General features: G+C 43.2%; 1 protein-coding gene across 5 annotated transcripts in view; it reads right to left on the bottom strand.

The window, feature by feature from the left end:
• Positions 1–15,212, bottom strand: part of NRP1 (neuropilin 1) — a 161,101-nt gene extending 145,889 nt beyond the window's left edge. The window contains exons 1-3 of one of the 5 annotated variants that reach the window (XM_053572335.1): positions 14,773–15,211; positions 13,899–14,413; positions 10,203–10,377 (exon numbers count right to left, since the gene is read on the bottom strand). In XM_053572335.1, coding sequence (XP_053428310.1) covers positions 10,203–10,377; positions 13,899–13,971 — 248 coding nt within the window. In that variant the 5' untranslated portion in view covers positions 13,972–14,413; positions 14,773–15,211. Of the gene's footprint in view, positions 1–10,202; positions 10,378–13,898 lie in introns of all 5 variants that reach the window. The other 4 variants (XM_053572337.1, XM_053572334.1, XM_053572338.1 and 1 more) reach the window with 4 other exon arrangements.
• Positions 15,213–18,250: the final 3,038 nt, after the last annotated feature.

The following is an 18,250-nucleotide window of genomic DNA, read 5'->3' as shown; positions in this document are numbered from 1 at the left end:
TAAACAAAACCCTCTCCCCCTTCCCTTAGCCTGGGGTCATCACTCATTGAAAAATAAAATTATGGGCAGTGAAGAAGCTGCTGGCACAGATGTGGTGATATAAGGGGCACCCACAGAGCCAGGGCAGAAATAGTATTCCAAACATCACGGTTAAGCTTTGCAACCTGGTCCCACAGTGTAACAATGGAAAAGAGAACACGCTGAACATGTGCAAAGAAACACCTGCTCCGTGCTGCCCTGTCCCTGCACAACCCCTCTGTGGCTTCTACCTGTCCTTCTGGTAATTGAAGGCTCCAAAATTTAAATTTAGATGCTTCTGACCAAGCTAGAGATGGAGGAATGGATGTGGCTAGACTCCCTGAGTGGAGAAATACATCCACCCACCAACCTCAATGTCTGGGGAGTGAACACCCTAAGTCCTTTCCAAAAGGTCATCATTAGGGCAGACCAACCACTTGAGTAGTTATCAAAATTTCCCCTTTCCCTCTGTCTTCACTCAATTTTGCTGGGCTCGTCCCATACTATGTAGTGGGAACCATGACTCTGCTCAGGGAAACATTGTGTTTTTCACCTCAATGCAACATAGACCCGATTTCAATTGCAATGAAAGTTACAGCTGTTTAATTAAACTAATGCCTATATGTGTAAAGCACACTGCAGGATTCTGGAGCATAGAAATGTAAGTAAGATGTGCTTTCTGCCTTCACCGAGGCCATGACCCAATGGAGAGACTTAGAACAAAGACCATACAGAAACAGATAGTGGGGAGGCCTCTAGAGTGCTCTAGGGTCAGACCATCAAATTAATCAGGACTTGTCATTTTTACTGGCTGCCTTTTTTTTTGAGACAGAGTCTTACTTTGTCACCCCATGACATCATAACTCACAGCAACCTCAAACTCCTGGGCTCAAGCAATGCTCTTGCCTCAGCCTCCCGAGTAGCTGAGACTACAGACGCCCACCACAACACCCGGCTAGTTTTAGAGATAGGGTCTCACTCTTGCTCAGGCTGGTCTTGAACTCCTGAGCTCAAGCAATCTTTCCACCTGGGCCTCCCAGAGTGTTAGGATTACAGGCATCAGCCACCATGCCCAGCTTGGCTGCCATCTCTTTGAATTGGATTTAATCTTTTAAATTTGGATTTAATCTAAAAACCCAAATTTTAATTTATCTTAATCATCTTTTCTGCGACCAAATGTGTTAACAAATAACTTACTTTCTCAATTTATTTGAAAATAAACAGATATGAACTGAGAAAGAAAAAAAAAGTCAAATAGTGATCTTACTTAGCCAGGGTTGCTACATCTAAAAACAACATGATTCCTTACAGAACCAAGTCAGCCTTGGTACTACTGAGGGTGTGGAGCCTCGTGTCCTCTTTTTAAATCTTTGAGTCAAGAGTGTGTTACTTTTTCTTTAGATGTAAGAATTTAGTGCCTTTGAATTGTGGGAAATTATCTACATAAGATTAAGATGTTTGACCCCATCTTAATGTTTTCCTTAGCCATTTCCTGGGTTGCTTATGTCCTATGTCACAGTGACCCGAATCGTACCCTCTTATGGTTGGAGAGTTGGACAAGGACTTGGGATCGTGATTCTACTGAATGGCCTTTGCCATCTCTGGTTGTTGTAAAGAAATTTAAGAACTTGAATTAAGTGGCAGTTACATTCTCTTTCAGCTCCTCACCACTGGACTGGAAGCTCTCTCTGTGACAAGCCAGGTTATCACAGAAGCAACAAGCAGCCACCTCCAACCTGAAGGCTACTTGTACAAAGTATCTGCCCAGATAAAAACAAAATACTCAGGAGCATCTGTGTCTTCTCAAAAAACACTCTTGTTTTTCTACTAGGAACCCAGTGCCTGAGCAGACATTCTCCCTTTAACCCTTGCAGAGTTGCTGTGGCAAATACAGGTACTGAAATTTTATGAATGAGGGAGCAGCGAGTGCTATTCTCGCTGTCTTGTTGTTGCCTAAGATTAAGTAAAGGAGCAGCCCTTGGAAGGAAATACAGGCTTTTTACTACCAGGCCTGAGACACAGTGGCTCAGATGGCTGGATGCATCTCTATGCCCTTTTATGCAATTATATAAATTAAACCCATGTGCTGCCTGGGTGTCAAGCACCGAACAAATATCGCATTTATACACACTTTGTGCTTTCAAATTCCATCAACCAAAGGGACTAGAATTGAGATATTTGATGTGCCCCCCTCCCCCACCGATTTCCATCCCTAAATTAAGGCACGTTTTCATAGACTGGAAGATGGCCAATTGGTTAGAAGTTCCTGTGAATAGTTTTCACAAATGGTTACTTCATCTAAACTCTGAGTTCGATTAGGTTTTTCCCCAGAATTAATTCTTTTATGTTTTAGCTTTTGTGTGAGGAAGTTCATAGAAGAAAATAGGGGCTGGGATAAAAAGTAAACTGTCAACATGTCATAAGAGTTTTCTCATTCAAAAGGCACATCCAGGCTGGGTAGGGCGGCTCACACCTGTAATCCCAGCACTCTGAGGCTGAGGTGGATGGATCACTTGAGCTCAGGAGTTCAAGACCAGCCTGAGCAAGATGAAGATCTCATCTCTACTAAAAATTGCTGGACATTGTAGTGGGCAACCTGTAGTCCCAGAATGCTGAGGCAACAAAATCGCTTGAGCCCAAGAGTTTGAGGTTGCTGTGAGCTATGAAGCCACAATACTCTACCCAGGGCCACACAGTGAGACTCGGTCTCAAAAACAAACAAACAAATAAACATCCCCCCGAAACAAAAGGTGCATCCCAAGTGTGCCTACAATCACAAAGAGGGAAAGATATTTGGAGTAGCCGCTGAGTATATGGGCTCTGTTCATTTGACTTTTCCAATCCTCAAGACTGTCATCTGTAAAATGGGATGGCAGAAGATCGAGTGGTATCATGTGCATGGTGGGTTTAGCCCCATGGGGGGCACACACTAAGGATGGAATAATAACTAGCAGCAATCAGTCTTTTCCAAATGCTCTATGATTATCTAAATTAAAATAACCCACTGTTTTCCATAAAGCAAGTACTTTGTTTCATTCTACAAGGTTGGACAATTAAGTCTGCCAGCTCATCCTAGAAAAGGTGCTATATACCTCACTGCTAAATATCACTGTACTCGCCAGATGGCCATGGGGAGTACTTCAAAGGTGACCCTAGTGATACACAGCAACGAGTTCATGGACTTCATTGTCGGACCCCCTAAATGATGCTCTAAAACACAAGACTAGAGTGAGGCACTTGCCTGGGATACAAAATGCTAAAATTCTCAGTAGAGATAAAGGGTATTTTAATATAACATTAAAAAAAAAATCACAAGAAGAAAAGAAATGTTGACCAAACAGGATCCAGTAATACAGCCCCGTGTGAAGAGGAGGAAAACCATGTTGTAAGGCAAAAAGGTCTCCTTGGTGAACTTGAACTTGAACTTGAACAAGGAATTGCGTGGACAGAAACCAAAAGATGGGTTTGTTTGTTTGTTTTTTTGCCTCTGGTTCTCTGCAGAATCTGGTACAGTTCTGAATGAAAGCACTTCCCTATCTAGGCTGTCTGCTAAGACTCTGAATTGTTGCAACCAGAAGACAGTCCTGACTGACCTAGATACCAGACACAGGCCGATCAACCCCAGCAGAGCAGGAGAAAGTCTCTTTAGAGGTGCTACGTACTGCCAAGTCTGACTCTTACAATCAAGATTGATTACAAACACCCAATTAACAGACATTTGGAACCTGATCCGAACACTAATTTTGTCTCTTGTTCTCTCAGCTTAATTATCAGCCTTGATGAATACTACCACTGCAATTAGTTAAGTTTATTTTTTAGGCTTCTTTACACGCACATATGTGTTTGTGTGTGTGCTTCTGCTAAAAGCGTGTGAGCATGCATGTAAGTATCAAGTTTTATGCTGGAAAGAAAGGGGAAGAGTGTGTGGCTGCCGCTGAAGGCATATGTCTCTCTTGGATCAATTCTTCAATGCCAGCTCCCCAAAGTGAAATCTGGTTGGAAATGCCAAGCACATGTTGATTCAATTTGATAAGATTTCAGCTAACCTTCTCCTTTAGCTCAGAAAGGTTGCTTCTTTCAAGTTGTAGAAATGTCTAACACGAAACAACTTTGTAATACTCAAAATTCATTAGGATCCAATGTGATTGTTTATACTAAACAATAATAGGGAAAATTAATTTTATTAAACACATGAGGTTCTGTTCAAATTCAATCAGTGCTAATGGGGAAAAAAATAATAAAAAAAAGAAAGTAGATAATTATCTGCCTGAGTAGTAACCCAGGATGCTGCTGGTGGCAGCAACAACGCTGGCCAGCAATTGCTCTGACAAGGGGTCATTCTCATCCACCCAGTAGGCTTTTAATGGAGTTGAGCTTGGTGGTGGCGCTTTCCACATTGTTCACATTGGGAAATCATCCAAGGTCAAAACCAGAAACGAAGAGATGAAGAAAAGTAAAGCGAAGGAGGCTTTTTATGAATTTTCCCAGCATATTAAAGCAGACCCCAGATTGAAAACTTTGTGTCCACTTTAATATAACTACAATGTGGAAAACAGAGGCAAGATACTTCTTCAGCAGCCACTGGGGAAGAAAAAAATTACAAAATGCATCAGTAGCACTTTTCTTTTTGATTAGAAAGGGGTATAGTACATGTTTTTCTATCTCTTCTCCAAAGACTGTCTACATCCAAAGGATAGTACTTACAGACTTCTAAGATTATAGTTTAGTTTTGTCTGATTTTTAAATTTATGAAAATGGAGTCATACATGTTGGGACAACATAATTGGACCCTTTAGGGTAAAAGTTAATGACCAAAAGTGGACATCAAAGGACTTCTAGGAAGCTGGAAGTGTCTTGTGTTCTGGACTGGTTATGTGGACGTGTTCACCTTGCAAAATTTTGTCAAATTTTGCACTTAGGTTGTATAGTTTTCTAAACACTTGTTATAATTTAACTAAAAGTATGAATACTTCTGTATTTCATACAGAAAATGGAGAAGTACTTTGGCTTAAATATCCACTGATTTCCATAAAACCAGGTCTTTGTTTTGGCTTAAGTGACACTTTTAGACACGAGACTAGAGGGAGACACTTACCCCATACACAAAAAGCCAAAAGTCTTAGTAAGTGAGATAAAGAGTATTTAAATGTAACATTTAAAAATAATTAATGCCAAAAAAAAAAAAAAAAAAATGGGTCATGCCGGGCTAAGCAACATAAGAAAAGAAAGAATCCAAACAGAAAACATTACTCAGAGAAATCAAAAAATGGAATTTACATTCTAAAAATTGTCAATAATGACCATTGTATAATTAAATCTGTAGGAATAATCGGCTTTGAGAAACTAAAGACAGATTCATTTTCATTCATCGAGTTCATGGTCTATGAGAATAAATGAGAATGGCAATGGCTCAAAGTTTGTAGTAACTTAGATAACATTAAAAGTAGCATTAGAGAAATGATGTGTGATTTATTCCTACCAAATCCCCAAACTTGACCCTTATCTATATTTAATTATGATTTCACTGTGATCAAACCTCATAGGAAGTTACAGAAGTGAAATATCCTTTCAATGCACTGAATTTGGAAAAACACACCTCTTGTTGGTTACAGAAAGAAGACATTGCAAATCTAAATTACAGAGAGAAAAGCATCTATGCTACGATATGAAACAGCCCTGTCAAATCGGGATTGCAGTCAGGATCTTGTCAGTAAGAAAACCACTACTGGGCTTTCTCTCCACAACACTACAACCTTTTCAGACTCTTTTCTGGAGCTTCACATTCATTTTCTTAATGTTTTTAACCCAACGTCTGTGAAACATTTATTGCTCCCCAGATGAAGACATCCGATCTGAATGTAACCACACACCTCTTTGCTCAGTGGTATTTGTCACAAACCATTATAAATTATCATGCTGATAGTTTGCATTGCTGGGAAACTGGAAAAGTTTCATAAATTCTAACTACCATATCAATGACATTCTTGTTTATTACACAGGTATAAAGTTTTATGAGATCCAAGATGTCTGCCTTACCACTGAAGAAAAGTTCAGTAGTGTGAGATCCAACTAGTTCAATGTCAAGACCAGACACCATTTACAATGTACAATGAACATTTCTTTTGGGGAACCCTCAGCCAGTCACTTTGTTACCTTCTTTTTGACTTGTAACTGTGCCTTGATCCTTCACAGGGGTGCAGGATTCTCCCGGTGCCAAAAGGAGAAATCATCCTTCTTTCCCTTCCTTCAACACTTTCTCTCAGAACATTCTCTGGAGTCCTCTCTTACATCAACATAACAATAAAGTCATGGGCACAGCCAGCTAGAAACTCAGCCTTATGTTAGCCCCACAGACCCTAGTCAACAGTTCTATCGATTGATTGATTTATACCACACCTTTTTCAATAAAAGAGTTCAGGGGTTTTAGTATTATGGTTTTGATGCATGTATGTAATGAAACGTGCTTCAAGTGTACCATAAACACAGATTGTTGCATTTTAAAACTACAGGGGACAACTCTTACATATATTTTCTCTAAGGAAGTATCCCTCCTTGACAGCTACTGTAAAAACTTAACATCAGTTTTGTAAAGTTTGATCTATAGTTTACTTAGGAACTGTGTCAATCTTAGTGCTATTCACATGAAAAGTTGTATACTGCATTAAGATTACTAAATGATTTTTTTACCCAATTATAAATAAAACAATAAAAATCTAAATAAAAAAAAATTCTTCCTACCACAACTATTTGGCTGGTCCATGAAATTACTTATCCATCCCTTCATCCTCCAAAAGAAAATTGCTTACTTGGGTCCCAAGGATGTTTCTCAATAAGCAAATGTTCTATGGCATTGATTTCCAGAAAATGGTGAATGTTGACGGTACAAATACTAACAATTTCAAGAGAGAATGAAGAGTGTATTATGTGTGAATCATCCCATTACTGGATCAATATATTCAGTTTGACACATGTTTAGTTTCATATTTCTAAATGTTCTAACAATCACTACGTTGTTAAAAGTATCACAATAATGATAACTTATTTGGAGGAACACTTTTAACTTTTCAAAGGGATTTCACATCTGCGCTTTCATTTTTTTCCTACTGGTAATCTTACAACATCACTACAGCACATATTTTTTACTGCCAATAGACAGATAATGTAGATAGAACAGAAAAAATATTAAATATCTCAAATAAAATGAAAAGTTTGTTCTTAATAGGAGTGACAATGAAGTGCTTATCAGCTCTCTGAATGTAGTTTACCATGCCTAGCTTTTCGTCACCTAAAATCTACTTTTGTAAATAGCCTACAAAAATTACAAAAAAAAAAAAAACCCCGAAAACAAAACTATGTTTTTAGTTATCTAATACAAACTTTGCGTCTATGAATTTGATCTTCAAAGATGGTCTAGTATTTTCCATTTTTTTCCTAGGGAATTCAAATCACTCATAAATTTTAAAGTGTGGATTCTTCTCATTATCTTTACAAAAACAGGTAATTATTGTGCTACCCTTGTAGAATAACAACTGCAACCTTTGTAATGACCAGGAGTCGGATGGATCAGCCTGGAAAGATAGCAAAGGCAGTGTCCTAAGTAGATCTTACATCTTTCTGGAATTTTTCATTGATAAAAAGATCAGATAACAGCACTTCAAAACGTGGCACAAAGACATTTCCCATTTTCTAACCTCCACTGACTTTGTCAAGCTAAACATACCAGCCTTGCAATGCTGGCCAGGAGAAGTCTCCTTCACAGAGAGCAAAGTCTCAGGTAAGACATTTGAGAGATCACCTTACTCTAGACTATAGAGTCTATAGCATTTAACAAACAAACACCTTGACATCATTAAGATTATTATAGAAACAATCTTCTTGGCCATGTCAGTTTCCTGAATACCTTGGTAATACCACTAAAATTGTCACTTCCTATAAATTAGAAACATCTTCTATCCTATCTTTAAAGAAGGAAACCAGCTAAAGAGGTGCTCCTATCATTTCACCAATCCTAACGTCACAAATAATTATTTAAGGTTTATAGTGCACCAGACAGTGTTGTAAGCACTTTACACATATAACTGGTTCAACTGGCTGCCCTTCTTAAACTTCTGTTCCAGCTGCACACCAGAGCTGCCTTGCACCAGCTCCTAAGAACCAATCCTGCACATCTCTTTGCAAGTTTGTGCATAGTGACATCACATGAGTAGTTGGAACTTGGCCATGGCGGTGATATTTACACCATGGAAATTAGCAAATACTACAAATCAGGACTTGGCCCACCACCAGCTCCCCAGTCAGTTGTTGAACATTTACCAGTACACCATTGCTAGTAACTCGTGACTATTCTGAATTCTTTAACTATTACATTAAACATATACATAGCTACAATTTCCAGATCAGGAATCAGTAAACATGAGTTTATGGAATTCTAATTGCACTTTATTTTTCGGAATAATGTGACTGCTTGAGTATGTTTTGCCAGAGTTTCTTAAAAATATCTCCTATAGCAATTTTAGCATTGTCAAAAGGCAGTGATAATAATTAAATTAAATCAAATAGAAAACAAGTCTCCAGATGGTCTAGAACAGTGACTGACACTATAAAAACCACCATAAAGAATGTTAGTAAGGAGGAGGAGGAGGAGCAGGAGAGGAAGAGGAAAAGGAAGGAGAAAAAGAAAGGAAAGCCCACAATGAACTCCCTGTTTCCTAGCAGTCACGGGGACACTTTAATGGAAACCTTCACACAAGATTAAAAGTCAATGCCCTAAAACACATTCCTGAATCACAGAGCAAAGATTAAACTGGAACTGGCATAATTTTATTGCATTGTAATATATGCTGATTATTAGGCAACTGATTATCAGTCTATGAATTTATGCTAATTCTCTAGGCACCAAAATGTTGAATTAACCAGATGACCTCATTTCCCTGACAATGAAAAGCTAGTCTACTGCACCAATTTCAACAGGTTGTTGAGCACTTCCCTAAAAGAAATAAGTGTGCACAAATAGACTATCTTCAATTATAAATATACTTGCAAAATAATGTTTAGGTCCCACGGAAGTGGTAGCCTACAGATAATTGTATGCAGTTATATTAAACTGACTCATTTTAAAACTTGGGGAAAATATCCATCCCTAAGAAACCATCAAAAATAGATTTAAATATGTTATTTGCCTTTTATAAAACTATTTGTATATATAAATTTAATCGAAGATCGATATTCAGTTTCACTGCAACATGCAATGTGAAAATATACTTTCCAAACACCATTTCTTTCAAATAAAGCAAGGAAATGTAATTTAGGCCATCTCTATAACTGCTTCATAATAATGAATCTGGCATAAATTGATGCTTAATAACTTAACAATAGAAGGAGATAGCAATACGAAAGCAGATAGATGAAACACTGATTTATATTTGAGTTCCCAATGTATTCATTGTGCCGTAACAATTCTTTTCTACCATCTTTCATAAAAGTCTTTTAATCAGTATTCTACCGTAAAAAACCCTCTCATCTGACTTGCCCAACAAGGCTTGTTTTTATTCAATGATAATTTGCTTTTACCCTGTCAAAGTCTCTGTGATGAATACAGTTCTTAAAACAGAAAATGTAGCACAGATTTGGTTCAAAATATCCAATTTCACTATCTGGGCATGGAATGCATGTTAGTGACTCTGTTTATTTTATTTTATTTTTTTGTTTTATTTATTTATTTTTTTTTAGAGACAGAGTTTCACTTTATTGCCCTCGGTAGAGTGCCGTGGCGTCACACAGCTCACAGCAACCTCCAACTCCTGGGCTTAGGTGATTCTCCTGTTTATTTAATACAAATGCAAGTGAGAATTTTCATTTCTAGGGTCTTCCCCTTTCTAAGAAAGAAGAAAGAAACATACATACTATATGAATGTCTTAACAAAAAAAAAGAGTTCCAAACCCAAAAGTGTTAACAGGAAAGAGTATGAGAGGTTATACATTTAAATATAATCTTCCTGGTTTGGGGGAACTCAGAAATCACTTAATGTAATTTAATTTCCATACCATTGACATATGATCTGGCAGAGATTGGAATCCCTCCTGGATCCATTTATAATCCACATTGAACACACGCCTTTCCCCCATAGACAGGCGTGACCACTAGATGGTGCTGTGGTGCCCTGTTCAGATACATTCCCACTTACTTGCAGTCTCTGTCCTCCAAATCAAAGTGAGGGTTGAAGTTGATCATAATTCTCTGGGATGGATCCGGAGCCCGAATCAGCCACTCACATTTTTCACTTGGGTGATAAGAATGAGGATAACCAGGAGACGTAAGGTACCCGGGGTTTTCAATCTTTATAGTATCGCCACATTTATCTGCAATAATAATAATAAAGATGTTAGTAGATCTTTCCCTGACAACCTGTTAGGTTTTCCAGCTCTCTCTCTATAAATTACAGGTGATTAAACATTTCTCAACTTTTTAAGGGAAACTCCAAGAGGTCCCCACAAGTCCCTCATGTGGCACTGAGAGAAAAACTACCCTCCCCCCCCAGAAAATAACTTTCTTTGAAAGCTGGCTCAGGGAGGCCAGCTGAGATTTGAGATGACTCTTCCCCCACCCGCCAAAGTTCCTTCCCAAGAAAAAGGTCTTCTAGCATTAAAAACATTAAATCCCTCAATTGATGTTAACATGGTCCCTTGGGAGCTTCTGCTAGACTTAATTATCCCCCAAGAAGTGTAATCACATTAAGTAGCAAGTTCTAAGTAGAAAGTGACAGAAAGAAGCTGTTGGACCCCTTGTGTTGCTTTTTGATGATAAGCCTGGTCTATGTCATTGATCAGTGGGGATTGTCTTTGATTGGCTTAAAGCCAAACTTTTTTTTTTGTCTTTGTTTTATCTGCCCGTAAATCTAAGTGATTTTGAGTTATCTCTGCTCTTGAGATCCAGATCAACAGAGAACAAAGTATATTTGGTGAAGCAGAAATAATTCTGCTTTACTTCTGCAAGTAGAGTTGCTCAGGCTTAGAGATCAGATCAAAGCAACAGTGCAGAAAGAAAAGTAAACAGCCACATGGCATTAATTCTAATGATCTAAATGTTGGGTGAAAAATAGCCCACCACACAGATCTGGGTATCACATATGGGCGAGCCCATTCTCACATTCTGAGAAAGATAACCTAACTAGTTTTGAGCTGTCCCCCCACCTCTAAAAAAAGGCTGAAGTGAGTCACTGAGAGCCAAACAAACCAGTCTCTGGCTGCTTTATTGTTCAGCATAGATTCTCATCGTCACTTTTTATGATGGATTTTATACTGGAGAGCTCCAGTCTGAAATGCTGCCACATTTATTGATGCTTAATTTGGGGCAATAAAAATTTGGTGCATAAACTATGTAAGAGGAACAGGTATGAAAGCAGTGAAATATGTAAGCCTATCAATCACAAATTTTCAGTAATGGTATATATAGATTTTAATATTGCATCTAATAGATTCCCTGTGGAAAGAGAATAGCATTCTTTGCTCTCAGCACGAATTTATAAATCCACAGAATTTTATTACAGGAAAACCAGGTCAAATGGAAATGAAAGATGAAGTGTACATCAAAAATGCATAAAGCTACATGCATTACAGAAATCATTTCCCATAAATTAAAAAGAAGACCATATAGATTGTATTGGGTTTTTTTTTTTTTTTTCAAATTTTTAGATGTTTTCTAACTGTTTCTTGGGCCAGTGGTAGTTTTATACTGTTTCCTTTGCACTGGCTTATAAAAGCTTAAGGTTTGCCAAGAAGAAATGATATTGCAACCAGAGTTCAAAATCTTAGCTAATGATCATATTGGACTCTGTTAATGTGATTCTACTGAGACTCATGCCTTATTTTAAATGTACAGAAAACTTGGAAAGTGACCTGGTCTCATTAAGTCTCTTCCAGCTCTGGACAAACATCATGGCAGTGTCTGGCATCTGTTAGAGGAGTGAAATAAAACAGCACTGGGGCTAGTCACTTGACAGAGTCACTTCAGAAGACATTTAGGTGGACTTGGTACCACACCAGAGCTCTTTAATCTGTGACTTCTGAGAAAGTGACAGTGTAATAAGATAATGTGAACTGCTAGGCTCCCTGGCTCTGTTAAATCTCTCTAACAGTTGATTAGGAAAGAGCAATTTCTAATGACTCTGGACCATTAGTCCTAAATAAGGTTAATGAATTAATTTAGCAGACACTGGTACTTGGAGGCGGTGGACATGACTTTAAGAGGTCTGCCTAGTTACAGAGGCATTTACTGGCTCTGGTCACTTCAAGCATAGCAACATGGCTTTACCTCGTTAACATCATCAACCAAAGCTCAGATTCTCAGCATTCCCCAGATTTCTACTAAGGAAATGAAGAAATGTGTGTGTGTGTGTGTGTGTGTGTGTATAGCATGTCTGTGTATATGCGTATATTATATGGGCATATAATACATCATATGTATCTGAGGAGTTTACAATCTAATGTCTGAAAGCCCGTGTACGGGTTTCAAATCCATTCTGTGAACTCCCCTACTCTGGATTTAAACTCAGGAGTTGTGGAAGACAGAGGGTTACTGCAATTTCTAAAGTCTGACCACTTGAGCTCTTTCAGTTGGAAGAGAATGCTATTCCAGTCCCTGCCGGAGTATAGAAAGATGTCACCAACCCAGGTTCATTAATAAACTGAACTCTGCATTCACAGTTCTGTGTCTGGGCTCTGCTTCCCTGCCAGACAGCAGAAAGATGCCATCAACTCGGGTTCATTAATAAGTTGAACTCCACATTCAACGATTTTTTCTCCTATGTTTTGCTGCTGAGTGTATCTTTTAGAGAACACTGCCTGGTAGCTATTGGGGAGGAAAAAAATCTGTTGCTTAAATCATAAAGCTTTGAAGCATATTAGAGAGATTAACTTCCATCATAAAGAGGTGATTTAAATTCCTGTTGGTATGAACCCCTGTACTTGTGGTTTCTTATTAAAACAATCTACCACAGTAAGTAGGGGATGTTCTTTTCTCCTAATTACTTTGATTGAAATCTAAGCCAGACAAAAGTAAATATTTGATCATTAGTTAATAACAATTGATGGTGACTTACTGTAAAGCTAATTGCATACCCTGGCCATCTACTTTACAGCGTGAAGTTAAACATGCCTACAGACCAGATCACATTTTATAACACATTATTTAGGTTACATGGTACTGTTTATGTGCCAGAACAGTTTTTTATTTACTTAACAGTGAGTGGTTTTAAAAGCTAAGTGGAAGCTGCAACTGGGTTAGGGATTTTCAGATATCTGGGTCCCTGTATTGACACTAGGCAACTTTCATTCATACTCCAGATGGATCAGGGACGATTTACAAAGGCGGGGGAGGGCGGAACAGCAGCCACAAACCGCTATCTCTCTTGCAGTCACCCACCAGTGGAAACGGTGTAGGGGAGCTGCGAGTTGAACCAGGAAGTAAGTTCTCCCAGTAAAGTGTTCATTAACTTTCAACAGCCATCAGATTTTTGAAAGGGAGTCCTACCTAATTGCCTTTGGGAGGAAACATTATTAAGATAATTGGTGTGCTGATCTGGGAAGGTAGGCAGCTCAGCCTCGTAACTGAGGCAGGAAAAGCCCCTCAAACCAAACTACCAAGTTCAGAAGGGGGCCCAAAGATCTAAAAGCCTCCTGCCCTAAGCCGACTGATTTTATTTCCTTATTTCTTCTCCCAGATAAAAGTTTCCTTCGCCGGGGAGGTCGGGTTACTCCCGGGCTCCCCCGGCAGCTCCGCGCGAGCCCCGGCGGTCGGGGCGGGAAGTGGAGCCGCTGCAGGACGCGGGCAGCCGGAGCCCCGGGGCTAAGCGCTGTCACCCGCGCCTCCGCCTGTCACTTACCGTTGCGAAAAGCGCCGGCTAGGGCGAGGGCGAGGGCCAGCGCGGCGCAGAGGAGCGGCAGCTCCCTCTCCATTCTCCCTTCGCCAGGTCCCCAGGCAGACGCGGGAGAACGAGGTCGTGCGGAAAGGAAATACAGCAAGGAAAGGGGAATCTAAACAATCCCAAGCGCTCCAACTCCGCCTAGAGCTGTAAAATCCTCAGTCCTCCTCGGAGAAAGGAAAGCAGGGAAGCAGTGCCTTGATCCGAGAGAAACGCTTCTCTTTTTGTGTCTCAAGTCGCCTGCATCCTGTCATTTAGCTCCGGTTTCCTCTCCCTTTTCCCACACTTGTTCTTCTTCCAGGAGCCACTGCCCGGGCCATGTCTCAAAAAAGGGTGGGGGGAGGAAAGAAGGGGGAGAGGGAGGAGGGAGGGAGGGCAACACGCACTAAAGCCAATTTCCAGGAAGAAAAAAAAATCCGGCTTGTTTCTGGACCCGTTGGAGCCGAGGAGCTGGCGCCCAGGGGAGGTCCGGGTGTCTGCGGGAAGGAATGGAGCGAGCAATGAAAAGATGAGCGCGAGGCAGAGGAGTTTCACCAAGTGCACCCCCGCCTCCCCACCTCCTCCGGCCTCCCCCACCCTCTGGAGCCCTTCCCTCGCTTCCTCCCTCCCCTCTCAGCGCACAGGCTCGCTGGTGATTGCCTGACACGAGACAGGGAGGAACAAGTTTCCCTCCGAGAGCTTTCCCAGTCCGTCGGTCTGTCTCTCTCTCTCGGAGGCCCTGCTGGGATCTCCACGCGAGGAAAGGCGCTGGAGGTCTGCGCCCAGGGCGCGTGGGGTGCGTCTTGGAGGACAGAGCGTTCGGGTCTGTGCCAGCCTCAGGGTCTGGCTAGCCCACCTCTGGTTGCTGGCTATGGGGCCCCAGGGGGGACAACTAGGCAGCTCCGGGAGGCGAGGATCTCCACCGCTGCTGAGTGCGGAGCGCCCGGGAGGTGGCGGTTGCTTCTCGCCACTTCAAATCCCCGGCGGGCCGGTGCCCAGTGGCGGCAAGAAGCGTGGTTATCACCCTCTGCCACTCCCCACCGTGCCAACCCGAGACCTGTGACAGGGACCAGCTGGGCGTCCCTGGACGCCCCAGGCAGGGGCTGGAGGGCCAGGGGGAGAAAGCTGGACTGGAGTGGGAGACCTAGGGCACAGACGGACTAGGGGCAGCAGTGTCTCTGCCGTGTAAATCACAGGCCGGCGAGGCTGGGCTGCAGCCCCACATGACCTCCCTGGCCAGCACCACGGCGCGTGGCTGCGGGTCGCGCCCGGGTGCCCTCCACGCGCGCACCGTGGGCATTATTGTTCGCAGAGATTTGGTGCCCTTTCTTCTGGGGCAGAAGGGAGCCGGAGGCGCAGCGCCTTCCAAGCTAGGGGGCAGCCTCCACCCGACCCCGCTCAGCTCTGTCTCTGGCCCAGGTGCTGGGGAGGGGATGGAAAATGAGGGGTCGGGTGGCCCCAGTTTGTGTGCATCCCCCGGGAGGGGGAAGAATGGCGGGGGAGGGGATGCTGAGTGCAGGGCGCTCGCACTGGCCGCTCCCAACAACCTGCGATTGTGCACGTGTCCTGGAGCTCATGCCCACCCCACTGACCAGGGCGGCGCGTCCTTAGCCCCAAGTGTGGTCCGCAAGGGCTTTCTGAGAACTGCTGCAGGAGGCGTGTAGGGACACCAAGAACAAGGACATTTCAGGGAACAAACAGGTCGCGGCCACTGACCGGGCCCTGGGGAGGGGCCAAATGCCCACGGACCACCTGCCAAGGAGTTCGTGGGGAAGGTGAAAAGGTCACACACCTCTTGGGAATTAGCGTTTGCATATGCACCGCCAAAGCACAGCCTGATTCCTACCTGGCGCAAAGAGCTGGCACAGGAGAGTTAGGAATGTTGGCAAGAAGACTTGGTCAAAGATTTTGGCTGAAGAACTAGCGGCGGGCAGGGAGAAAGACCGCCGCCCAGGGCACGCGGGCCCCAAGCAAGGGGTCGGCGCTCTGGGGTCGCGGCTGGGCGCGGTGACGCGCGCCCCTGGGGTGCATACGGACCCTGGGCAGTGCCGAGGTGCACCCCCGGGGCCCGCAGTCGTCACCCTCTTGCTGCAGGCAAGGCTTCCTTTTCTCCTGCCCCCACCCCTGGACCCCGCGCCGCCGAGCTGGAGAGCCGATCCCGTGGGCACCACCAGCCTGCCCTGCCCCGGAGCGCTTCCCTGTTCTCTCCAGCTTCTTTTTTCTCTGTTCATGGACCTCTGGGAGGCGCAGGGTGGGAAGGAGACATAAAAGCCCGGGAGTCCGATGCCTGGGTAAGGCTGAAGGAGCGGTTGGGGGCTGGGGTCAGGCAGGAGGAGAGGAGGGGGCGCCGGCCGCGCCCAGCGCAGACCCAGGGGAGCGATCGCAGCCAAGCAGAGCCGGGGCTCCGGGCTACTACCCGCGCGGCCCCTCCCCCGGCTCAGCCCTCCCAGCTGCGCGGCGCGAGCGGCATCATCAGATTTAGGGTGACCCCGAGCGACCTCCGTCCAAGGCTCGGAGGGAGAGGCGCCTTTCCGGACCTGGCAAGTTGACAGAAAAGGGGAACAGGGCGGGAGCGGTGGCCGGGCCGCCAGAGTCACGGATTCCCGCCTGCTTCCTAGTGGGAAGCGGCAGCCGCGCTTGCTCCGGGGCGCCCGCTGTGACCGCTCTGCGCCTGGGCGGGGTGAGCGAGGGGGCACACGCGGGAGACTTGAGCTGTGTTGTTTTTAGAAAACTGCCGCCAATCTCTCTTCCCCTTTCCCTGCTGAGTGTGCATTTCCCAGCCTAGAACCTCCAGGCCGACAAATAAAGCCACCGGATCGAGCACTCAGCGAGGGACCGCCCCCGGCCTGACCCGGTTCCCTCTGGCTCTCTCTTGCCTCTGCTCGCGGAAGGACTCCGGCGGCGGCTCCGCGCGCAGAAAACGCAAGGCTGCTTTCTTGCTCACTCACTGAGCACTTTGGCCGGGTTTCTCCAACCAACTAATAAGGCATGCCCTAGGTACTCAGAGGGAAATTCCATGTTTAAGCTATGCCTCTGATTTTCCTGGTCTTAGCTGATCTGAGGCTTCCCAGATTTTCTCTTTCCGTGCACAGTACTGGGTAATGGAGTCCTACCGCACGGATTGATAATTGCTGGCTAGCGGGCTGGTAAGAGCAAATTGTCCTTGCTAACAACCTCTTTCCCTTGCTGTCGGATTCCACTAAGTGGTGAATAGGGTCAGTTTTAGATTTCTGCAATTCCCCAGTCAGGGACACAGACCGACTTTCCATGAGAATTAAGTGATGGGCAGAGGGAGAACTCAGCCATGTTCCTAGGTTGATTTTATTTTTGGTCTCATGGACCCATCTCTCCTGACACCACAAATCCCCAGAATGGACAGGACCCAGTTCCAGGAAAGGGAAGACTCCTCTACCACCCTCCTCCCAGAATGCCCTGTAGGGGCAGTGTTTGGACAATGCCCAGCTGCTTGGACTCCCACTGGGCTTCTGCAGAGGTCAGGCCCTCAGCTAGGACTCCCAAGCCCGGCTGGAACCAGGCTGGAACCACAGCCCATCATTAAGAAGAGACCGAATGGGTAAATGCTGGTTCCTTTCATCAAGCTCTCTGAATTTGTCAGAATAAGGTGAAATCAATTGCTCCGGGAAGGCCCTTTGAGCCACTAACTTCCTCTCAGAGTACTTCAGATTGATACAGTAAGGAGATTCAGGTTGGTAGTTCAAAACTATATCCAGTCTAGTCAAGTTTATTTTATTTTATTTTTTACAACATAAAACCCATATATTTCAGAAAAGCAATAAAACACCGTATTTTTAGTAGGAACTAACCCACATTTGAAATATAAGAACAGATGAAGTGTAACTGGAAAAAGAGGAAAAGTTGGAATTTAAACAAACTAGTATTTAAAAATAATGCTATTAAAAATGACACTTTTGTCAAATGACTTTATGATGCAAGAGGTGTCTCTGAGACCCCATTTGTAGCTGTCCCCTTAATTTGCCCTGGTAGAGAAGGAAAACATTAAACAAAGGAATCTTTACTTTCTGATCCTTCGTTTTCAGCCTTTTAAAAGTTACCTTGAAAAATTCTTCAAATATTGGAGAAAAGAATATCACCTAAGATCTTAAAACAAACTTAAAATGTGAAATTTCTGTAATGCAGCACAAGTAACAACAAACAAGATGAAAGATCATGCTGAATTTTTAATCATGTTGGTAGATGCAAAATGTTCTCTGGCGCTAGAAGTTGGGACTAGAATTTGGAAACCATGTTAATTTGTCTGAAAGGATAATCTTAGATTATACTACCTTTGTTGGGTTACTTTCAAAATTAAAATA

This window comes from Nycticebus coucang, chromosome 20 (genome assembly GCF_027406575.1).
Source record: "Nycticebus coucang isolate mNycCou1 chromosome 20, mNycCou1.pri, whole genome shotgun sequence".
Taxonomy (NCBI): domain Eukaryota; kingdom Metazoa; phylum Chordata; class Mammalia; order Primates; family Lorisidae; genus Nycticebus; species Nycticebus coucang.
Note: the sequence above shows the minus strand (reverse complement) of the source record. Positions and strands in the feature narration are given on the sequence as shown.